A 26,437-nucleotide genomic window follows, 5' to 3' on the forward strand; every position below is an offset into this window, starting at 1 on the left:
GATGCCTTAGAGGGCCAGGACAGGGAGTGTGGGAGGGAGTCGCAGGAGGGAGGGGATATGGGGATATATGCATAAGTACAGCTGATTCACTTTGGTGTACCTCAAAAGCTGGTACAAAAGTGTAAAACAATTATATTCCAATAAAGAGCTTAAATAGAAAGAAAGAAAGAAAGAAAGAAAGAAAGAAAGAAAGAAAGAAAGAAAGAAAGAAAGAAAGAAAGAAAGAAAGAAAGGAAGGAAGGAAGGAAGGAAGGAAGGAAGAAAGAAAAGAAAGAAAGAAAGAAAGAAAGAAAGAAAGAAAGAAAGAAAGAAAGAAAGAAAGAAAGAAAGAAAGAAAGAAAGAAAGAGAAAGAAAGAAAAAGAAAGAAAGAAAGAAAGAAAGAAAGAAAGAAAGAAAGAAAGAAAGAAAGAAAGAAAGAAAGACATGCTTACCATTAGTTTCCCAAATCACAAAATGAAATGGAAGTAATGACAACATCAAACATGATAAAAAGTTGATCATTAAGTAAGAAATTAATTACCTTTTCAAAATCAGCTTTTATTATTCAGAAACAATTTTGTAAACAATTGTTCAGTTGGAACTAGAAAACAGAATTATCTAACCTACTTGTGATGTCTTTTGAACAGAATGTTTCAGTGCGCTTTGAACTTTTATTGTTTAATATATTAAAATGCCACATTTTCCAAGTAATTTTCAAGTACAACCAATTTTCATAAGGAAATTTATTAGCCGGATTTCAACTCTAACATAGGATAATTGATGGAGAGGATTAAAAATAAGTATCATTATGTAGTATGCTCAGCCAATTATGTAATTCTTATAATGGGACCTGTATATTTTGTGTGTGGTATCTCTTTTAATCTGTGAAAAATATTACTACAGAGTATTAAAATAAATGGAACCTAGAAATAGACATTAAAATTTCAGTACATAGTAATATCACTAGTAAGCCAAGATTTTTAAAAATAGAAAAGCGTGTTTAATTACTTTGTGCTTTCTAAAAGAGTGCATTGTACTGTTGAGTAAAGAGGGGTTTTATATAAATAATTAAAGTATTTAAAAATAGTGTTTATTTTATTTCTCATACTTTTAAAGCCTTATCTTTGTTTCCGTATAATATACAATATATTGTCATCGCATGTTGTTTAATATATAAACAAATAAATATATAAAAAGAGAATGTATAGATACATGTATGCATGTATGTATTGGGTTGGCCAAAACCCAAACGAACTTTTTGGCCACCCTAATACATATGTATTTATATATGTACTGCCATATATACATAGATATATGTACATATACACTTAAAAAAGCATTTTTGTTGATAAAATTATAAAACCAATTCTGGCAACCCCTGCTCTAGGAAACTGAATAGTTCAGTAAATCCAACCCTAAGAAAAATCTGTGGGATAGATAAAGTCTATCTTTCATGTACAATTAATGTCTTTCCAACGTGGCCCTCATTCTCCCGATGGTTATCTAGGATTCTTCTATTCTTCTTAATTGTACCATTACTTAGATCTAAGTGTTCAAGACAAGACACTTTAGAGAATTATCATTGCAGGTTACCACTTGATAACTGATGTATGTACTCATTTATCAGAAACTTTCTAGTTTCTGAGCAGTGAATACAACAGACAAAACCCTGCCCTCCTGGAGCTGATTTCTAGTTAGAAAAGAGAAAATTAATTAAGTACATAAAATAGAGTATGTTAGGTGGTTATAAATGCTAAGGAGAAAAATAGAGCAATGAAGAGGATAGGAAGAGTGATAGTAGGTTGATGGTGCTATAATTTTAGATAGAATATTTATTCAAAGAACCGAAGATGATATATGAGCAAACTAAATGGATGTCTTGGGCAAGAGCACCTTAGGGCAAGAGTAAAGCAATTGCAAATGCCCTAAAACATGGAACATTCAGTATGGGGTGAGTGAGAGGAAATGTAGAATGGGATGGGGATAATGTTGTAGGCTTTTAGGTCATTATAATGTCTTTGGATTTTTCTCACAATGAAATGGGAAGCCATTGGAGTGCTTTGAGCACAGAAGTATAGTTATCTGACATATTTTAACAGGGTCAATATGATAGTTACATTGAGAATAGAATGAAGAGGACAAGGACAGAAATAGGGAGAACAGAGGCTCTGTTATCATTGGATCAGTAGATATGATGGCTTGGACCAGAGTGGTAGCAATGGAGGTAATGAAGAGTGATTTGATTATGGATTATTTTGAAGGTAAAGCCAAAAAGGTTTGTTGACAGTTTGGTTGTGGAACATTTTAGAGGAACAGGAGAGTCGAGGATGACTTCAAAGTTATGAGTCTGAACAACTGAAGGAATAGAGTTACCATATACTTCAGTGAGGAAGTTGGAGAAGAACATATTTTGGGAGGAAGATCAGGAGCTCAGCCTAGCTGGTTTATTAAGGTAGAAATGCCTTTTAGATATCCAAGGAGAGATGTTAAGATGATAATTGTTATACAAGTCTGAAGTTTAGTGTGTGTATGTGTGGGGGGGGTGGGGGGGAGGGAGGGCATCTAGACTGAATTTTTAAAAAATGTTTTAATCTTCAATATAGATGTCAGTTAAGCTAGGAGACAAGATATGATAACCACAAAGATGAGAAAAGAGAGTTAGAGAGATCTGAGAATTGAGTTCTGGGGCACTCCAATGCTTAGACGTTAAGAAAGTTAGGAGAAATCAGAAAGGAGACTAAGAAGGATTGGCCAGAAAGACATAAGGAAAATCAGGAGAGGAGAGTATTGATAGCCAATTGAGTTTATCAAGAGTGCACAACTCTGTCAGATACTACTGATGGATCAAATAAGATACAGAATGAGAATTGACCAATGGATTAGTGATGGGTGCTACTGGTGACATTGGAAAGTGCACTTGCAGTAGAGTGATGAGTATAAAGTTGACTAGAGTGGATTTATGAGAGAATGAGGAGAAAGGATTTGGAGACAGCAAGCATAGACCTCTCTTTCTAGGAAGAAAATAAAGACACATATGCTTGGGAATGAATTGAAGTGGTTCTGGGAGGGTTGAAGTTTTCTTCTATTGGCTTTCATATTTTTAGAAAAATAGGAAATAGTTGAGCATGAGGATATAGGAGCAGGATTTTGGAATTTTGAGAGGAAAGGAGAAAGTATGAAATAGCAAGCAAGAACGTAGGAGGGAAAATGGACATGGAAGTACTAAGGAGTCACATGAGTTTGGTGATCATGAATATGAAGCAAGGTCATTCAACAAATGTGTTTCTTCAGATACGTCCTGCTCAACAGTTGCAAATACAAAGAAGGTAGAGAGTTGGATTAACTAGGGTGGGTTTAGCCAAGGGAGTACAATGAAACTAGAGAAGTGCAAGGGCGATTTATGCAAGGGAGAGATTAAAATTTTTGACCACAGAGTTAAAGATGGTGATAGTAAAGCCTCAGGTCATAACAGTTTCTCATTTTTCCCTCCTTCTAAAATGCTACTGGTATATTAGGTAAGACAGACAAGTCTTTGTTTTATGGGACTATACAAGGCATTATAAAGTATTTAGTATCCTTAACCACCTCCCCACCATACACTAAATATCAGTAGCACTTCGCCAAATTAAAGGAACAGTAAGTAATCATGAACAGTTTTTTAACCTCTTTGTCTTTTCTGTTTTTTTGAAATGGGCCATTTTTCTACATGCCCCCAAAACAAAGCTAGTTTTTATAATATTAAAATACTTATGCCAAGACAAAAACCAAGCCAATCATCTATTTGTTATATGCAGTACAAAATATGGCAACAAGAAAAATATAGGTTAATGTCTTGAAATTACATTTACTATACACTCAAGAATGTTTATCAGTTATTTAGCCAATTGTCTTATTTCATAATTATATTAATAATAGTAACAACTGAAATGTATTGAGTAATCATGTGTATATCTGAAATACTTTGTGTTCACATGTGTACATAGCCCAATGCCAATTGTTTTACCTACATTATCTGACTTAACCTTCACACAGTGCTCTGAAGTGTGTATTATCATTATTCCTATTATATAGCAAACAGTTTTAAAATGTGCTTATTACTTGGGGAATGGAGGAATGTTTTGCAATATTATGTATGGTTTTTCACTTTTCATTCGTGTGTGTTGACACTGAATAGTTTCGGGCTGCTAAGGCAGCACTGTACACCCTTTTTTCCAGGCATGAACACACTTTATTCCTTTGTCCTTTAGTTCCTCAAACTGCTCATGAGCTTCCTTCCTCTTTTTTTTTACATTGATGATTAAAATGGAAGGCATAATTTTCTTAAACAAAAAGCAAGCCAAGGGAACATATGCCCTCCAAAATACTGTTTAGAGCATCTTAAACATAAAATAATTCAACTGCTTAAAGAAAATGTTCAGCCTCTGAGTGGCATGTCATTAAATAGTAGCGACATTTACTTGTAAATGAATACATGTCCTCTGCCTCAGTGTAGTTACCATCACTATATCAACACAATATAGATAGACTTCCAAATACATTGCAGAAAAATGATATAGAAATAATAGTGGTCACTAAGGTGCCCTTGATTGAAAGTGCATTATACAGTGTTCTTTCTTTTTAGCTCAATAACCTGAAAAATATAGCTGTCTATTTAAAGAAGACATTTTCTTGTATGGCAGAATATAGTCATCACACAGTTTATGTACAATATGGTCCTAATTTGTGTCTATATGTGCTAGGCTTAGAAAAGTCACTTTAAGTTTTACTTAATTTATTTTGGAGTTTAACTCTTACTTTTGACATGATTTATATTCTAAGGAGAGCTCAGCTTCTTCCTGCTTGAAATTCAGCAAAATGTCATTAGATACATAGGGAAAGTGTATGGTCTTATTATAGCTGTGTCTGCTAGGGCTGCAGTCCTGTTGTTAGAAACCTGTCAGAATTTTCAATATAAGCCTTCCTTTTCTGGGTGTTATGATTTAATCTAACTCCTATTGCTCCCTGAAAATTGTGCAGCCATTCTGTATCTTAGAACAAAATCTATAATTGCAGGTCCCTTTTTCTTCCTCTATATCTCCCCTCCCCCACATTTTATTTTTATTATTTCAATATCACAGCACTTGATTCCAAATTGGAATTCTGGGTCTGTTTGCAGAGCTGGTGACCTGTAACCCGGAAGCAATTTCTTTGTATTGACTGATATATGTGGTAGGCTGAATAATGACCCTTCCAAATATGTCTACATGCTAATCCCTAGAGCCTATAACTTTACATGGTAAAAAGGTCTTTGCAAATGTGATTAAATTTAAGGACCTTGAGATGGGGAGATTATCCTGGATTATCTAGGTGGGTTCAGTCTAATCACATGAGGCCTTAAAGGCAGAGAGGAAGGCAGAAAAGGAGGTCAGAGTGATGTGACAATGGAGGAAAAGGAAGGAGAGATTCTAAGCATGAAAGAGATTCTCTCCATTATTGCTGGCCTTGAAGATGGACAGGCCCATGAGCCAAGGGATGTGGATGGCCTCTAAAAGCTGAGACTGGGCATTGGCTGACAGCCAGTAAGGAAATGGGAACCTTAATTCTACAACCACAAGAACTGAATTCTGTCAATACTCTGACAAGCAAGGACATGGATTCTGCCTTAGAACCTCCAGAAATGAATGCACTCCAGGTGACACCGTGATTTAGCCGTTTTAGGCCAGTGAGACCTGTGTTGGGATTCTCACCTATAGAATTGTGAGATAATAATTTTGTGTTGCTTCCAGCTGCTAAGTTTATTATGACAGCAAATTGGAAACTAATATAGTATATATGAATGCTTGTATTTTTGGACAGAAGGAGGTGGGAGTTATTTTGTGCAAAGGTTTTACCAGGAGGAAATAATGGGATGAAAAAAATCAATAGAGACAATGTCATAGTTTTTGTCCCTTTTTCTCCTCTCACCTTCTTGGAGGGCCATGAGAATCTGGTGTTTGAATCCTCACTACAATGGAGATAGAGGTGGAGGACTGATGAGGAAGATGCTTTTGTGAAAAATGTTGTGAGACAAATTGTGAAACAGAGCAGAGGAAAAGCCCACTTTCCCCACATCTGACCAAGAGCAGGTTTGATATCCTAAGGGTTAAGAGCAGCTTTGCATGAAGCTGGGTTCCTGCTATGGGCACCAGAAGCTGCATAATGAAGAGATGTCTTGATGAGGGACCAGAACAGATTTCCTCTGGAAATTAAAGCGGCCTAAGACTATCTTCATTGGACACTAATGTCAGTGAGACCTCATTTCTACCCATATGTTGTGAGGCCTGGAAATATGGACATTATGTAAAAAAGACTATATTTAACATTAGAAAAGCCTGAAGTAATTAATGTCCAAATATTCAGCCATTTTAAATGATGTATAATGCCACACATATAGATGAAAACCCAAAAAGTGAAACATTCATCACAATAATTCTACCAATCCAGCTGTTTGTTATTATGTAGAAGCTCCTCAGAGGTCACCTCTTGATGACGTTTGTGTTTTTCACTTATATCACTGAGTAAGAATGTTCAAGATACAACAAAAATGGGAGGTAAATTGAAAAAAATGTAATGATGGTCTTTCTGCTCCATACACGTGTTGTATTGGAGCTATTTTTGTGATAAGAAATCCATTAACATGAATATAGTTCAAATTGAATAAGTAAATTTTATTAAAGCAGTAAAGTGTCTATTTGAGAGGGTACATTTATGAACCGTTGAGAAATCAAAATTGCATTTTTAAAATTTAGCCATATTGAAGTGAATAAGTCAGTGCTCATTATTAATTGTGTATGTATTTTCATGCTATTTAGAAAATCAGTTACATGGAATGCGCTTTAACTATTCAAGTGTTAAACCACCTAGGCATACACTAGGAGGCATAAAACTGATCATTGACTCTGTGTCTTTATGAAACTATATAAGTAAAGGAAAAATTTGTCAATGGACTCAAGTGAGTTCACCTCATTAACCTACTACAAATTGTGGCCTGTGTGTTTGAGTGAATGAAATGTAGTAAATTAAGTTAATCTTATCTTATTCTAGTTTATTTTAGACAAAATATATGCTTTAATAGCTCGAAGTAAAGTTTTAAACACATCTCTGCAATGTTAAAATGATAATTTCATAATTCCAGTCTTTACAAGAACATATTGACTCATCTGAGCATGTTTTGTATTCACAATTGAATGCTCACATTGGCATGATTGACAAGCAAGAAAATTCCAGGGACTGGAAAGCTTAGAATGAATTGAGCTGGAAGAAAATAAGCATTAGGTATTTCAGTATACAGAGTTTGTGGGAAAAAAAAAATGTGGTTCTTCTCAATTCTTATGCCCCTAGAGTATCCACAGTTTGGGATTGTTTTGTTGTACTTTTATCAAGCCGTGGTGAGGAACCAATGAGCTTTAACAAGATGACTCAAAGACCCTTGGTACTCTTGCTTTCTCCCCTCACTTGCCATGCATAATTAACACCCTTCCAAAAGAGCAAGCTTTGTTTCACCTCACCTTTTTCATCCAATGACAAAGCTACTAGGCTTTTCTATCTTTCTACCTTGATATTAAAAAAAGATTCACATTTTATAAATTGCACCAAAATAGAAATACATGATTCTTTTTGCCATATCCTTAGATTTATACATACTTTTGCATAGGGCCAAGCTTAACACCAAGCCATATGTAAAAATATGCTTATTGAATTACCTAATAATAACTATAATTATAACAGAATTTTATTTGGCCCAGAAAAATGATCAAATTTTCTTGAATGTCAGATGTATAAAATAAGATAGAAAAAGTTAATAAAATGATGAATGTGCTTTCCTGATGATTATGATACACATTAACATTTCTTCAATTCTCATTAGCTAAATATAATGTAACTCTAAAAGTGTCTATTATGGCATTAATTTGTTTAAAATTTATTATGCAAATTACCTTGCATAAAAAAATACTTTGCCTGGGTGTTCTTTTTCCTCTCATTTTTGAACTTCTACATGCATTTAAAGTATATTGTCAGATTTGATAACATTTTTCAAAATAGTGAAATTTCTTGTTTTATGTTCAATTATTTGATTCTTAATTTACAATTTTAAATAAATAAGTTATATGGTTAGTATATTTTCTTAGAATGACTTACTAGTTAGAAATGCTCCAAATGTTGTCTTATAGCTATTAAACTATACATACCGTTAGTTTACCCGAGGCTTTCTTTGTTATAATTAAAACTATGCCAATGTAGCATGAATTTTTTTCGTGTGTTTGAAGAATACTCACTGCATATTCCTTGACACTTTTTTATTGATATGTAAGCAAACAATTGTAGCTGTGATAGATTTTAATACATAACCTAATCTTTGAAAGGTAAGAAGAGAAGATGTAAATATTTAGCACATAAATCTTACTGAAGATTGAAAAATAAATGATAGAACTTTGTTAATTTTATATTCATAAACAGGGCCTATAGTGATGGAATATTTTAAAAATTAATCTCATGACAGACAGCACAGGTATACTCATATACACACACACTTTTCAGAAATTCTAAAACCAGAAAATGTTTAGTTTGTGGTGTCTGATCATGGTGTGGTCACGTATAAATTTAAAAATAATAAATTAATTAAAATCTTCAAACAGGCTATAAAATAACTATCCTGGCAACAAGAAATTTAAATTACAACTATATATAATTTAGAAAACAAATTATGACGAAGCAAAAACTCAGATGAGGCAAAAACAATATTCAGGGTAAATCTGAAGTCCTAAATGCTTCATTATAAAATAGGAAGAGAAGGAAGAAGAAGAAAATAAGGATAAATGAGTCAAGCAGCAGCTCTCTCCCCACACACTCTAGAGAACAATTGTTTTATTCTGTTCATCTCTATATCTTTGAAATCTATTAATTTTTAAAACACAGATTATATATTCAATACATGTTTAGTAAGGGAAATTTAAAAAAAGAAATTTAACCAAAATAAAGCAGTGCTATTCTATGCTCATAAAAATAATATGCAAAAGGATGGCGGAATTATAGCTCTAAAGAAAGGTCATTTAAGAAAAGCAAAGCTAAATGTCCATTGACAGATGAATGGGTAAAGAAGATGTGGTACATATATACAATGGAATACTACTCAGCCATAAAAAAAGAATGAAATAATGCCATTTGCAGCAACATGGATGGACCTAGAGATTATCATACTAAGTGAAGTAAGTCAGAAAAAGAAAGACAAATACCATGTGATATCACTTACATGTGGAATCTAAAATATGACACAAATGAACTTATCTACAAAACAGAAACAGACTCACAGACCTATAGAACAGACTTGTGGTTGCCAAGGGGGAGGGGAGGCGAGGGAGGGATGGAGTCGGAGTTTCGGGTTTGCAGATGGAAACTATTATATATAAAATGGATAACAAGTAAGTCAGTGTACAGCACAGGGAGCTATATTCAATATCCTGTGATAAACCGTAAAGGAAAAGAATATTAAGAAAAGAATGTATATGTGTGTGTAACTGAGTCACCTTACTGTACAGCAGAAATTAACACAGCATTGTAAATCAACTATACTCCAACAAAAAAAAGAGAGAAATATGCCCCCATGTTCTTTACAAGGAGATAAACTTTTCAGATGAGCCAAAAGTTTCAAACAAGCATTATATTTTTCAAAGAAATTCATTTTATATTATTAAAATATATTGGGATGTAACTCTAAAAAAAAGAAATAAGAAAAAAAAGAAAAGAAAAGCTATAGAGCAATATAACTTTTGACTGGTGGTAGCTAAAGTTATCAAACTAAGCAAATGTACTTAACCCATATGGGAGAAAACTAAGATCTAAGAGTTTTCTAGTCATCTATTGCTGAGTGACAAACCACCTCAAAATTAATAGTGTAAAACAACTATTTTAATATGTTCACAAATTTTGCAGGTAAGGAATTTGAACAGAGTATTGCAGGGAAGGCTACTCTTTGCTCAATAATATCTTGGGGCTCAGCTGAGCAGACTTGAATGGTTGTGAATGAATTGAACTGTTGGAAGCGTCTTCATATACATGCCTGGTGTCTGGAATTCAGTAACTCAAAGGCTGGACTCATTTGAGCCAGACCAGACATCCCACACATGACCAATATATGTTGTTTGGGCTTCCTCAAAGCATGGTGGCCTCAGGGTAGTAGAATTTCCTTCATGGCAGCTCAGAGTTCCAATAGAATATGTACCTAGAAAACAAGGCAAAAGCTTAATGATGATGTATGACCTTACCTCAGAGATTGTACACAATATTCCATTGGTCAAAGTCATCACAAACCCATCCAGATTCAAGAGAAGGACGAATACCCCAATGACTCTCACTGGGATGAGTGTCAAAGAATTTGTGAGAATATTTTAAAACCATTATAACAAGGTAAAATAGAACAGAAAACATGTTGTCCTAAGTAAATAGTATGTATGAATACATGTAGAGACCCAGAACTGAAACCAAATCCCAGAGTCTCTGCCATTATTTACACTTTGGCTTTGGGCAGATCACATATCTTTCTCTGGCCCCATGTTTTCTTTATGATAAAATAAGTGCTTGGGGGGCTAAAAGACATAAAAAGTCCTTTTATAGGTGAGAAAATAAATGAAGTCAATAAGATTTTCCATCAACTTTTCATACATGATTACTTTCAGAAATACTGTGATAGACTCTAATGAGAGGTTCTTCATGTTATCAAACTTCTGCTTATTTATCATTGAATAAATGAGTGCTAAAATCAGACAGTGATGCATATAGGTTTTCTTTATTACCTACTTTTAGTGAATTTCTAAGAAATATCTAATATTTTAATATTAAATCTATCACTTCCAAGAATTACATGAGTGGCCTAAAGGATTTGATTTAGGAGAGAGAGAGAAAGGTCCATATTTTTATGTCATAGCAGTTCGGGGATGGATTAATTCAAAGAGGTGTTTTCCTTCTTCTCCCTCCATGGGAAGAGGACTTGCTGTTAAATGGACCAGAAAGCTTATGAAGTTTTGCTGTTGCCATTTACAAGGTATATGAGGTACTACACATTTAATTGGAAATGTTTTATATTAGTCATTAGCAGCTGGAGATAGCCTTCTGTTTTAACTGAGAGTACAAGTCCCATGCTTTTCCACATGCCAAGATATAAATGGTAGCTCAATGAGAAAAACTGATGAGGAGCCTAAAAATTAATGAGACATAAAAGCTTTTGACTCTGACCTTGAGATGCAATTTGGTATTTATGATGTTAAATCACTTGTCTTCTTTTAAATAGAGAAACAGCTGGTCTGTGTGGGAGGGATGTTCAGTTATGATTGAGAAGAAAGAGAAATAACAGAGTTGCTGAAACCTTCAGAAATAGTGTATAAAGTACGTACTACAAAATTCAGTGCAATGCGCTAAAGTTCAAAGACTGCATAAATGTTGTCCCCCTTTAAAAAAGTATACAATTACTACGCTGATGTAAAAGTGCATGAAGAAAATGTGTCCAAAGCTGCATAAATATTTGCACTCTTGTGAGAGTTTGAGAAAGTGTGTGTTTCATATTGTGATTGATGGGACTGCTTTTACGCGCCTCTTTGAACTCTTAGCAGAAACTTTGGAGTGTCCTGAGGGTCTGTCTGCCTTTGTATGGCAGGAACTCTGTTTTCTTAGAAAATAGTAAGGAACACTGTTTGTACTCCCTTTGTTATAAAAAGTTACCTACAGTTTATGGGAATTGAGGAACTTAGTAGAAATATCACAGATTTTCTCCTGTGTCTTACAAGAAATATTAAGCTTTATTTTGAAATTTTGGCTATTGTTTTTCCCTGACTTCTGGAGGTTTTTTTGTTTTTTGTTTTTGTTTTGAATTAAAGACTCCATAGTCTGATATACTTTTAATATATGTGTGATGGAATTTGTAGATTCAGATAGAGATATTTTAGTCTAATGATTTATCTACTGAAAACAAAAAGAAATGAGGGCACGGCATATCTAAAATACTGTGTTATATACTTACTTGAATGCAATCATTTCTGCATATTAGAAAGTTTCACTATTGAAGCAGCAAGTCTGATATATCAGATTTCTATTATCAAGTCAGAGAATTTTAGAAGTAAAAGTATCAAATAATAAAAGTGTACATATATAGTCTCCAAAGTATACTAATATTACTTCATAGAAATCTCAAAATAATACAGTAAAATAGCAGGAAAATCATTAAAATTTGTGCAGTAAAGATGGTGATTTTAAAGCTCTTTCAGATCAATATTTGTGAAGTAATACTTCTGTGAAATACTCATAAGCTAAGACATCATGTCAGCTCTTTTTGCTTCCATATTCAGAGTTTGGCTTTGGTTTTGTTCTTCAGAAACAAATATTTTTTAAATTACACATCTGGTTTGAGCAGGGCTAGCTAACACTCAAGTCTCCTAACTCCATTTTCTTTGTATTTTCTCAGTATCACTCTTCCAGAAACCCCTCTAAATATATTTTCAAAGCATTCTTTATAAAATTCACTTTCTACCTGGTTACTGGGGCTGTTTTGCAGGTGCTTAAATCACAAATATTTGACCTTATGCAGATATTCCAGCTAGTGATGCTGCTTCTATTAGCTATTTCATGTGATAAATTAAGAATAAATAGGGCTTCCTAGGTGGCGCAGTGGTTAAGAATCTGCCTGACAATGCAGAGGTCACGGGTTCGATCCCAGCTCCAGGAAGATCCCACATGCCACGGAGCAACTAAGCCCGTGTGCCAAAAAAAAAAAAAAAAAGAATAAATAATATCAAAGTAGTAACTGCCATGTATTTTGGGGTTAACTCTTACTTTCCCTATTTCTACATTTATGTATCTATGCATAATATTTTTATGTATATATTATATATGCATAATTTTTTCTCATTTTATGTAAATAGTAGTAGGACATACATGTTATAAAAGCACATAGTTTTTATTTAATGTAATGAAGATAATTCCATATTAATGGATAAAGATTTTTCTCCTCTATGTATAGAAATATATATGTATATACTTATATATATAATTTTTTGTTAATTTTATTTTGTTGATGAGATGCACCCAAATTTGTTGAGCAGTCATAAAAGAGGTTAAACTTTGACTCTAGTGCCAGGTTGTTAGGTTCAAATCCTGGTTTCACCACCCATCAATTTTATAGCTTTGAGCAAGTTATATAATCACTCAGTGCTTCAGTTTTCTCACCTTTAAAATAAATGTAACAATGATAACAATATGCCTGTCTCATAAGGCTATATGAATATTATTCTGAGCATTAAATGAGTTAATATATGTAAAGCCACATTGCAGAGTATTTGTCATCTCTATTATTATTATGTTTATTAACAGTCACTATTGATGGATGAGTCTGTTTTCACTATTTTTTGAGTACAAACATTGTTTCAATGAATAATCATGTGCTTAGCTATATCTTACATGTGCAAGTATAACTGTTGGATAAATTTCCAGAGGTAAAATTGCTATATCAAAGTGTATATGCATTGTACTTTAGATATTAGCAAATCAATCCCATGGATTTTATATATACACCACCAATGCATGGAAGTGCTTGTTTCTCTAAGCCCTTCATTAATAGAGTATGTTATCAAACTTTTGGATCTTTACCAATTCGAGTGAAAAATGGTATTTTAGCAAAGTTTTACTTTGTTTTCTTCTCATTATTAATGAAGATGATATATTTTCATATTTAAGAAACAACAGTATTTTCTTTTCTACACACTTAGACTCAAGTTAACAAACTTAGTTTAAGCTTGCTCAATTCCCAGAATAATTATAAGAGAAAATGAGACTATGTTTGAATAAATTCAATATGCCTGCTATAGAACATGAAGAATAGATTTTACATAGTTTCTCTCATGAATTTTTTATAGAAACCCTTCACAGTAGGAGTTTTCATTCTCTTTTAGGCATAACACTATACTACAGAATTAATTTGTCCAAAGTCATACAGTAATTGTATGGACTAAGATTGGAGAGTGGGTTTGTCTTATTCGGGAGCACAATATCTTTGCATTATAGATACCATGCACGTTGAGAGTATGTGTGTGTGTGTGTGTGTGTGTGTGTGTGAGAGAGAGAGAGAGAGGGGGTGGGGAGAGAGAGAGAGAGAAACAAAGACAGAGAGAGAGGGAAAGAGAAAGAGAGAAGGAGGGAGAGGTTGAGTCTTAAGCTTAAGAAGGTAAACATAAATCGAGGCTGCATCTCAATATCACTAAAGTAAAAGTGTGACTTTGAACAATTTAAACTCTCGAAGCCTTACTTTCCCTCTGTATATGATATAATAATAATAATAATAATAATAATAATAATAATACAAGATTTTTCAAGAGGAAATAAAAAGATGCCAAAAGTGCTATTGAAATTCTAAAATTTCTTATAAAGCTTTGGTTGATTATGTAAGGCTGAGTAATTGAGTCCCTTAATGTTTGAGACCTACCATAATTTTATGTTATGTATATCTTATTTCAAAATGTGGCAAATGTTTGTTTTCAAACTTAAAAACACCCGGATCATACTGATTTGTTACCATGATGTGGCAGTCAGAGAATCTTGCTCTGGATAGTCACAAACTTTTGGAGACTGTTGTACATAATAGCAATGATAACAAGAGCAATAATAGCAGCTAACCTTTATTCAACATTTGTGAAGTGTCAAACACTATTTTATTTTATTTTATTTTATTTATTTTTAAGCCCTTTATTGGAATATAATTGCTTTACACTCTTGCACCAGTTTTTGAGGTACACCAAAGTGAATCAGCTGTATTTATACACATATCCCCATATCCCCTCCCTCCCACGACTCCCTCCCACCCTCCCTGTCCTGGCCCTCTAAGGCATCACCCATCATTGAGTTGATCTCCCTTTGTTATACAGCAACTTCCTGCTAGCTATCTATTTTACAGTTGGTAGTGGAAATATATCTATGCTACTCTCTCACTTCATCCCAGCTTCCCCTTCGCCGCCGCCCCCAACCCCGTGTCCTCCAGTCCATTTTCTACACCTGCATCCTTATTCTTGCCCTGTCGCTGGATTCATCAGGACCAATTTTTTAGATTCCGTATATATAAGTTAGCATACAGTGTTTGTTTTTCTCTTTCTGGCTTACTTCGCTCTGTATGACAGTCTCCAGGTCTATCCACCTCATTACATATAGCTCCATTTCATTCCTTTCTATGGCTGAGTAATATTCTATTGTATATCTGTGCCACATCTTCTTTATCCATTCATCTGTTGATGGGCATTTAGGTTACTTCCATGTCCTGGCTATTGTAAATAGTCAAACACTATTTTAGATTATTCACTTGAATTCTCACAACAACCCTATGAAGCATTTACTGTTGTATCATATCCACGTTTCAGATGAAGATTTGAGACCAAGAGAGATTAAGTAATTTACTCTAACAGTTAATTAGTGGCAGAGCTGACTATTTCTGTCCCAGAAGTCTAGCTCCAGAACACGTTCTTTTTCCCACTCTGCCATTCTGTGTCTCTGATACTGTGTATACAAGTAGTTTTAACAAAATGTGTTTCTCTTTCCTATAAATTCTTTATCTCTAAAAATCACAGAGCAGGAAGCAGATATATATGAAGCTAATACTATTCTTGTGCTCTGCAATAGAAATTGCAGAGGGTTACCCTGATATTTAATAAACTAATTATCAATAAACTAATAATAAAGTAGCTTCAAAACTTAACATGGTGGAATTGCAAGTTGCCCAGTGATTTCAAATCTAGTCCAACCTTTCAGCTGATGTAGGCATTCCTCCTCCATCATCCCAGACAGATGAACCTCTATTCATATATCTTCAGGGATATGGATACCCTACAAGGTACTTCATTCCATTTTCAACAATTCTAAATATTAGAGGTTAATTTTTACACATGACCAAACAATACTTCTTCCCCCCCACTTCCTTATATAGACTCAATTTCTGTGCTACAAACAGAGCAAGTTTTCTTCCTATTACATACGCTAGACCTTCAAACATTCGAGAAAACAATCATGTTTTCCCTAAGTCTTTTCTTTTTAAGGTTAACTATTCCCATTAAACCTTTTGCTCAGCTTTTACAGCCATCAACATCCTGGTCTCTCCTCTTTGAATGGACTCTAATTTGTCAACTATTCTCTTAAACAGTGATGTCAAGAATTTGCTCTGACTGGCTATGATCGCAGTTGGATCATTGCTTCCTTTAATCTGTATGCTAGGTATCTTCTTAATACAGAGAGTACATTGTTTGCCAATATATCAGAACGTATTGAAAATGTGCTTATGACTTATAAAATATGTATTAGTGGATGCTGGAAATTGCACTATTATCCTCACATATAGAAGCTTGTGAAAAGTAATGGCATATAGTTGCTTCATGTGTGTAAATGTCTAAATGACTTAAATATTGATTTTCCCTTCAATTGCAGATCAAACTTCCCAGTGCTAAAGGTTCCTTATTTTAAAACAAATGCACTTCTAGTTTGCCAGTCAGCAGTAGAGTAAGTTCCAGTGGTAAGATCAAATCACCAAAAAGTTCAAATCAACATATCTAGTTTGGTTTGTTTTTAGGACTGATAAAGAAAATAGAGAAACCAATAAAGACCTACTTTAATAACAACTTCAAGTTATCTCATGGGGTAGTACAAATTTTCTAAGTTTTTTTTTATTCCTTCTCCATCTGTAATACATTGAAATGATATATGGTGTTGAATTTGATTAAAATTCAGCAGATATTTATGTACCATCTACTATCTGTGAGCTACTTATGCAGAGTACCAGAGGGAAACATTAAAACGTGAATAAGATCTGAATCCTGCCATCACTGTGACTCTTCCAGAAACCCTAAAATTTTAAAGTGCACTTCGAATCATGAAATAAATATTATTATGATTAGGTTTTTAGTGTGAAGTGTGTGTATATTTAATTTTGAAAATATATTAAAACAGTATAACTTATAATATTGATTAATTATATACTGTGAACTGGGTGCCAGGGTGTATTTTCTTATTTCATCCTCAGAACAAAATTCTGAGGTAGGTGTAATTCAGCTCATTTTAGTGAAAATTAACTGAGACTCTGATTGCATAAATAACTTTCCCAAGGGCCATACAGCAATTTAACGGCAGAAGCAGGATCCAAAATTAGGTCTGGAAAATCTCCAGGAATGGGTTTGATCTTTTGCGTGATTTACATCTGACTCCACATTAATAGACATGTCAGATAACTTACACAATGCTTTATCTGTTCATTCTGGAAGAAGATACTTGAATATATTTTATTAGCCTGTTGATTCTCCTCTGGTGTGTGACTTAGTTTCCACTGCACATTTGGGAATCTTTCCTGCTAAAATTCATAATCAGCTTCTACTGCTATAATACTCAACTGCAAAGTTCACGAATGAGGGAGGAAAGAAAAGAGAATAGTGGTAGACTAACTTAGCATTAAATTAAAATAGTATTCCAAGACATGTTCTGGCTTCTGCCTTTGAGGGAAATAAGTTGACTGCTATTTCAAAATAACCTCTTTTTAAATATTATAGCCTAAAATTAATTGAGCTTATTTAAACATATAGCACTTCCTACCACACTTAGTGTTGCTAAAGATATAAACTGTTAGAATTGCCTTTGGGCAAGAGGAAAGCTCTATTTATTACACCCTTGTTGCTACTTTTGCAATAAGAGGGGGAAAGGCTATACAATAGCCATATACTATCAAAGTAATGAATATACTTATAAGACAAAATATTTAAGCAGTAAGAGAAAGGTTAACTAAAATTCTCATTCACATAGAAAATAGCAATGCTGATAACCCTTTTTTACAGCGTTTTCATAAATTTCCCACAAGGATTGTATATTTTGTTTTCATTTATTTGTCATTTATGTGAAAATAGTAAGTCTGTTTCTATTTAACTTAATGGAACTTGGATTAAATGGGTCCTGTTATTTTAATCAGATCAATGTTGTATATCACGAGGATACAGTTTTCTATTTTCTTGGCAGGGGACTTAAAGAAAAAAATTAAGCCCTAGTCAATAAGAAACTTATGTATGTGTAAAACCATAATTTATGGTTTATTTGATTAGATCAATGTTTAATTATGTATATACATGTATTTTTTTGTACTGAATATTTACTCATAAATTAATCCAACCCACAGAAAGAGTACTAATGGAAGCTTCCAGCCAAACATAATAAGTAAACAGAAGACAAACAGCTGTTGCAAAAATCCTATTTTTGAGTCTGGGCCTGATAACAAAAAGCAGTTTGGAGAATTTGGCTGCTACCATTTACTCACATCTGTTGAGACTGTACTATTTCAACTCAATACTTGATCAGTGCATGTCACAAGGTAGCAAGTAGTTCTCTAAGTCAGAGAACTTAGGGAAAACACTAAATACTAATTTATGTAAGGGATGTTGTACTTCTAAGTACTTCGTCTTCTATGTAATGTTTAGCAAATCTATTCATGAGGTGTTTATATTTTTAAGTGCCCCCAAATGGATCTAAGTGTTTGTAGAAAATGAGGTAGAAAAAAAATTAACCCATTCATTGTAGTTTTTAAAAGTTTGATGTGTCTACCTTTGGACTTCTTGTTATAGGAGAACCACTAATTGTCTGGTTTTCAGTTGCAACCAGAAACATTCTTACCTAATCAAATCCTTATAATTCCTTTTGCTTTGAGACATAACTGAGTATAGGGAAAGTATAATTGGACCTTACTTTGTTACACAGGAGACAGAAAGCTTCTGCTGAAAATAGGTTGGTGTTATTCTAGTGAATAAACAATTAATTTAACAAAAATTCATATGGGAATTTCATATTGACTTCTCAACTCCTCTAGATGTATCTCTCACAATTACTTTGTTTTCCCTCTGCCAATCAAAACTCTGTAATGAACATCTCTTGGCATTATTAATAAGAAACATTGTATATCGATACTAGGTTATGAGAATTTGGAAAAGCATAGTGAAAATTGGGTAGAATAAATAAGTTTGAGTAGTTCCATAAGCAGTTTGAGGACTGGGCTGCAAGGATACTGATTGGTCAGTTAGCGAGTGTTACACTGAGGGAGCATCCCTGGTAGGCTGCCGCAAAACTCTGTCCTTAGCCCTGATACGTTCATGACTTTAATCACTGCTTTGGATACATATGAACTTTAGATGACACAAAATACAGAAGAGTGCAAAATTATCTTATTAGGTTGGAAAAGGCCAAGTCTAAGAAGAAGAAAAAAAATCAAAAGAAAGAGGAGAAGAAGATAGGGGGCGATGGGTAGGGGGAGATGTGTAAAAGGAAGGAAAGAAGGCGGGAAGAGCAAACAGAGAGGAGGAAAAGAAAGGAAGGAATAAGGCAGTCAGAAAGTAAAATTTCTCATGGTTTTTCTTTGTATCTCCTGGACTACATAAAGTAGCCTCTTGCCTTCCAAAGCAACATTTCTAGGATGTATTGTCTCCATTTGACACCCACAACTCCTAGTCTATTTTCTATGCATTAAAAATGATGTAACTTTAAGATCTCCCATGTAAATACTGCCTGTTCTTTAATTCAGATCCCCTTGCATCTGTTCTATTCTAATAATTATCAAGTTTTGAAAGGAGAGAAACACGCTCTTATCTCAGTGTTATAAAAGTATGGAAAAGCATAACAAAACCTGAAGTGGAATACTTTTTCTGTTTTGAAAGAGAGCTCCATAAATAGATACATTAATAAACACTTAAATGGGAGGATACCTTTTCAGAGTTTAAGGTTCTGGGGCTTTGGAATCTAGAAAGATGAATCACTGCCCTCTTTGTGATACTAAATGGAAATTGAGAGATATGTTTCCCTTATCCTGCTCAATATTACAAAACCTTTTCCTCATTTGATTTTAGCATATCCCTTCTGAAATATTTGCTCTGGTAAGAAAAGCAAATATTAGGTTTCACACCCCATTTTGTGGAGTAAGAGTGATGATGTTTTGACATCAGAGAACCAAATAATCCAGGCTTATTTTTCTGAGAAAAATATTCTTGCAGATATCTTGTCCTCCATAGATCATCCATCCTTCACCCCTCAATTCATATTTCTTGAGTTGGGGGCAGAAAAGAGAGAGGCTAGAATACACAAAACCTAATACTAAATACTTTTGTAAAGCTTGGTTTTATGAATTAACTTTAGCCTTTTCTGCTCATGAGGGAAAACTTTCCCGCCTCATTAAATCTTTAATGCAATGTGCTGCATGCACACTACATTATTATGTGTGACATTAGGTTATATATTGCATAGTGACTATAATGTTACTTGCAGTCAAGCTGTTTCTTTCCCCTGAAGGTAGAATTAAAACAGGTACTCACGGGAAACATCTACTGTGTTGCTCTTTTCTTAATGGGGTGAATTTGAGGATCAGGAGAGTCAAGGGCTTAGCACTGCACCATCTCCAAGAATGGATGGGTGCTGCTCCTTCGTCCTGCAGTGCATTCGCAATTTGATATCTGAATGTCCCCAAAGAGAATTTTGCTTAGTAGATAAGCAGAAATGTAAAAGGCTAGGTCTTTGGGGACTCCTATGGAATGAAATATTTTCATTAAATTCACTTGGTATTGAAAAGGGATACACTTTTCATCTCTGGTAAATATAGTCTAATCCATCCAGTAAATATAAGAATTGCCCTAAAGCAAACTGGAATTGCACTTATTTCTACCTGTGGAAAAGCATATTTCTCTAGCCAATAGAACAATGACAGTTTAGTTCCTAAATGGCAGGAGAAAATGAAATATTCTATTGGCTGTACATGCAGCGCTCTGTAAAATTAGAGAAATCAACGTTGTCCCCAAAATGGACTAATATGAAAACCTCAAATATAAAATTGAGTCTAAAAAGTCCCAAATTGTGGGACGTTAAAGTTATGCATAGTACACACAACTTACAAATGTCATGTGATGTTTTGTTGGAATTCTTCAGTGTTTTTGGGTGAGTTGGTTTATACAGAGCTCTACCTGTTCTTGAGTCCTTTAGCTCTTTTACTAGTTGTGGTTGCCACTGACTCCTCAGTAGACTTTAAGGATATCACTGAAAGAACTTTTTCCCGTCAGTCTTCTGTCCAGTAGTAAAGAAAGAAAGCAGCATGTGAATGGTCAGAGAGCTGTAGGAATGAGAATTTCAGCAGGAAAATTACTTTAAGCACATGTAAGTAGCAGAATGGATAGATACAAAAAGAGGCTAGATTGGGAGTTCCAAAACTTTTCCAGTTTGTGGTATTCTTAGTGTCTCCATATTTTTTTCATAAAGCCTTCTAGGTCAACTGAAATACACCACAGTAGTTAGGGCTAAACAACTTAAATATTTGTAATTTAACAATTTAGCAATCATTAAAAAATAATGCACAAATTTAAACAATATAATAACTTCTTTTCTTCATAAATTACCACAATTACTAGTAGGATCTTGCTTGCTGGGTAATGTTCAAGTTTTCAAAACCTAGAATCAGATCAGACACTCCTACCTTTATTTTCTGCTTCACATTGATTTTTGTACAATACTTGTTTTTTGTTGTTGTTGTTTTTGTTTTTAATCACAGCATCCACTGAAAACTTTGCTTAACAAAGATATGACATGGCTGAAAATGCAAGTAAACAAAACATAGCGCAAAATTTTGAGAACCTCCTCTAGAGGAATATAGCATTATCTGTGAAAACTGTGAACTACCTAGAGCTAGTTTTTTGCGTGGCGTCCAACAGATATATAGTATTGCTGTATTGCTTTCAAACATTTACAGCATCCCACAGTGCCTTTGTGAGTTTACTGCAGTGCCCTGGGGCATCTCTACACAGAGTTTGTGAACAGGGGGCTAGATAGATCCTACAGAGTACTGAAACTGCACAGAAACTTGAATGATATTATAGATCCTAGGGCCACTGGAGGTTCTTCATTAGGGAAGCACAACAACAGAAGTAATTGTTAATAAAACTTTCCCCAACAAGAAGACTGAAGTCAGAGAACTGAATTCAAATGTTTGATGAGGACCTAGTGAGTGTGAGGTAGCAATGGGAACAGAAAGTTAGGCAAGAAGCATTTCAAGGAATAGGATTGAGGCACTAATCTGATACAGATAATAAAGTGAAAATAATATTATGTTGTACCTATGGTTTCCTAATAACAGTAGAGAAACAAAGCAATTGGCTTGACCCATGCTTCATGGAAGTAAAGAAAATAGTTGTTTCCTGGGAAGACCCAGATAATAAGATAACTTTGGGTACGTTAAGTGTTTGATACGTTATTGAATGACCATTCAGTACAGAACTATAATAGGCTGAATTGTTCCCCCAAAATTGTATGTTGAAGTCCGAATTCCCCCAACCTCAAAATGTGACTGTACTTGGAGAAAGGATCTTTTATTCCAATTAATTAATTAAAATGGAGCTGTTAATGTGGACCCTAATCCACTATGACTGTTGTCTTTATAAGAAGAGGCAATTAGAACGGAAACAAGCACAGAAGGAAAACCATGGGAGAACAAATGAAAAATATGACCATCTATAATACAAGGCCTAAGAAGAAACTAACCCTGCTGACATCCTGACCTCAGATTTCTGTTGTTTACCCAGTCACTGGTCCTTTGTTATGGCACCAGGAGCAAAATTAATACAGGGACACAGGACAGGATAGAAGATACAGATTGAGAAACCAGGTATGAACATAGTTCAATCCATGAGAAAGGAATGGAAAGTCAATAAGGATGACCAAAAGAGAGTAAGAGTCTTGGAGACTTCCATATACTGAGTATAGCATAAAAGAAAAATGTATCTATCACGAAGTATGACCTCTGTCACATACTCTAGGGGAAGAAGTATCAGAAAAGTTCAATGCAGTAGAAGACCAAGAAGTCAAGAATCTTTAGAATTATTACATGTGACATAGAACTCAACAAAAGCCCGTTAGTGGTTGCTAGATAGAGCTGATAAATGACCTTTCAAGAAACACTTTTAATGAAGTACTAAGGGTGGAAAGTAGGCTGCAGTAGATAAAAAAGAAAAGGGTGGATGGGTAGAAATAAAGAAAATGAGTGTAATATCCCATATTTCAAGAGTTTGACAGCAAAACTAACAAATAACCATAGATAATAACTAGAGGACACAATAAAGTCAATTGATGACTTGCAGTCCTGTGCACATTTGATTTGATGGAGAGAGTGAAGATTGGGATACTGAAGGAATTATAGGAGAGTGGAGAAGCAAGCATGGGGAGGAGCCAAGTAAAAATGGCATTTGGAATATAGAGCAGCACATTGATGGAGAAGAGACAGAGAATCCTTCATCCAAAGCTATATATGAAAGGACCGCTTATATTCTGAGTATTCTCAAAGCGATTTCCCCCCAAAATAATATTCCTTAGAAGAGAAGGTATTATCTTATAATTGAATCATTACAAAGACTCTACAATGGTATGTACTCTTTGGGGAAGACACATGAGCTGGAAACAACACAAGGAAATGCTTGGTTTTATTGCTTATGAAGAGATTACTTTATGGAGTTGAAAGAAAAACAGAGGCAAAGGAGTTTAACAGAGAGTAAGTAATTATTCCTAAAAGGTTCAATCTCTAAATTGAAGGGTGGTATCTTAAACAATCCTTTAAATAAGTACTTGACTAAGTAGTTATATAGAGGTGATCATAAATATACACCTTAGGGCGAGTGCAGTAGACAATGATTTTAATATTATGGAAATAAACACTTGTGGCTTGGGGAAAAAACATCTGGTAACCGTATCATGCATCTATTTTAAATTGCCTGTTTTTCAAAACTTAGGTGGAAGCAAAATAGATTCACTCATTAAAATTGTTAGGTGATTCAAAAACTGGTTCTAATGATGCCAAAGAATGGGTATCAAAAATGCATGAAAGAGTTTGGGGAAAAAGTTGTTTTATGAAGTGTGAATGAGAAAGCATTTTTTCGTTATTATTATTACTATTATTATTATAAGCCCTCGGGAGAATAGGTTGAGTGAATTCTTCTCCTTAGTTCATGTTTTATATTATTGTTGCTCTGCAAAAGGCCTCCTCTCTTTTTCTATATAGTTATTTGTTTTTCCCCATGTCCACTCTCATTACTCTCCCATATTATGTTATTTCATATACTCTATGACTTTATTATAAGCAGGTATGGAAAATACATTGACAGATCAAATATTGTAACAAATCAAACATTTTTCCATTTCATCTTAAGTCGTAACCTCTGGGATATTCAAATTACACACACTTTGGCTCTTTTTATTGGCAAAATGGAAATTTAATTCTAAGTTTCTTAAGTTGATTCAAGAAATTAAGAATTAATTTATGTTGCTCTTTTTCTTTTTTTAGGGAAATATACTCAAGAAGAATAATAACATGTAATCTAAATTTTAAATAATCAAAATACATTTGAAAGCTCAAAAGTTTGTGACATTATAGATCTACATCCCAGTGTCCTTCCCAAACTCAATCCCTACCTCCTACTAAATATTTTTATGAATTTAGGAAATTCTGAATACTTAAGTCCTCTTTGAAATATAGGAAACATTCTTTTCTGCTGCCTTTCTAGACTCCTGTCATTGAGAAAATGTCTGGCTGATTTTGAACAAGCATGCGATGTGAGATTTTGGAAGCTTATCTTAATAGAACCAAAAGCCTTTTACATAGATTCACCCCTCATTACTCACAATGATGCCAAATGCTATAGTCCAAGCAGATATTTATTATTTTATATATGAAAAGACATTAGAGTAGGGTTATTTCTCAGTGGAGCAGGGTAATAAAAGTTTTCTGAAGTTTAGTTTCTTGTAGAGCTCCCTGTCATGAGCTCTTAGAAGACATTGAGGAGCTGCAATTTTAAAACACTGTTCGATCAGCCACAGCGAGCTATGTTCCATTCCCTATTGAGCAACTCTGAGAGAAATCCGGCTTCCTCCTCCTCCATCCGGAGCATCGCTGGGAATTGCTCCGTGGTCAGGGTCTGCTGTGAGAGACCACAGAGAGCCTAGAGCAGCAAAGCCGGGTCTCTGCTTGTCAGCAGAGGAAAGGGCAGAATACAAATCATCAGCTTTGTTTTATGAGAGGCTATTTACAATGCTGGGGTGGAATTTTTTAAAAAGCACAGCAACATTTGCATTGAGTCTGTCACTCAAGTTCCAATGTTGATTCCTGTACTGTAAATGATCTTGCTTTCCTATTTTTTTTAATCCTTTCTGCAAGGTTACTGTCAATGTCAGAGGATGTAAACCTCAAGCATATATTGTATGGGGCTTGGCATGTATGTTGGAAGGAAAGAAGTTTGTTTAATGAAAAGGGATAATATTTATCCAAACTAAGCATATTTAATTGCACGGGGAAAATGTATCTTCTTTGGGAGTTCCGATTGAATTTTATCATGATATAAAATTTGCTGCAACACTTCTTTTTCTTTGACCAATAACATTTCCCAGCTTTGCTTATAGTCTAGGTAAAGTGCCTGTGAAATGGAGTGATATCTCTGCTGAAAACATTCAGACCCACAGAAAGTGAGTGACCCTTAGGGATGGATAAAAATCTCCCAATTTTAACAAAGATCCTTCTCCGTTTGGGAATTGTAAAGCTCGAACTATGCACTAGGAAAATGACAGGAGGGGCTGTGTTTGGTTCCCTGAAACTTAACCTATTTCAGCAAGCCTGCAATACCGGGGAAAATAATACATGAATTTATATTTGTGTCAGGCTTGCCGTTGATGGGTAAGGTTCGTATAAAGGTTACTCCTAAAGAAATGTCTATCGTTCTCACTCCACATGCTCACGATTTCTGCTTCTTCCAAATCCTGCCCTCTAGGACAATATAATAATTTTAAAATAATAAGTAAAACATGATTTAATAGCCCATCTCCTGTGCTGTAATGATTACGCATCTCCTCTCTTGCAGCTCACAGCAGTTGGAGGACAATTGACATTTACCATATTATACGACCTCGAAGAAGAGGAGGAAGATAGAGAACACATACTCCAGCTTATGGTGATCTTAGAGGTAGAGTATGAAAAGTGTCATTTATGCTTAACTGCTTTACACTCTTCTGTTATTTGAGGTTATTCCTTACCTGGCTAGTTTAACATTAATTTACATACTACTGAAGAAAAATACCATATCTTGGGAAATTTTTTATGCCAGCCTTATGTTTCACTCTGAGAAACATCTAGAAGCCTGAGCATAGGCATTGGGTTCAAGTGGTAAGGGGTATTTTTAGAACAGACTTGGAATTTAAATTTAAAAGTTAATGACCATGTTCCCAAGAATACAACCTCCAATACTGAAAGTGTTTAGGCAAATGGCTGATTTACATAGTTGTACTTTCTCCATCTCTCCTTGCTTCCAAGTAGATTTTATTGTTTATTTCTTTGTTTGTATTAGGTAGAAGTAAATGGGAAAAGGAAACATTTATTTAGTT

At 34.4% G+C, this 26,437-nt stretch overlaps 1 protein-coding gene across 1 annotated transcript in view; it reads left to right on the plus strand.

Annotated features, from left to right (window-relative positions):
• Positions 1-26,437, plus strand: part of LAMA2 (laminin subunit alpha 2) — a 604,135-nt gene that overhangs the window by 330,973 nt on the left and 246,725 nt on the right. The window contains exon 13 of the mRNA XM_057737971.1: positions 25,918-26,019. Within this exon, the coding sequence (XP_057593954.1) occupies positions 25,918-26,019 (102 nt within the window). The remainder of the gene's footprint in view (positions 1-25,917; positions 26,020-26,437) is intronic.

Source organism: Hippopotamus amphibius, chromosome 6 (genome assembly GCF_030028045.1).
Source record: "Hippopotamus amphibius kiboko isolate mHipAmp2 chromosome 6, mHipAmp2.hap2, whole genome shotgun sequence".
NCBI lineage: Eukaryota > Metazoa > Chordata > Mammalia > Artiodactyla > Hippopotamidae > Hippopotamus > Hippopotamus amphibius.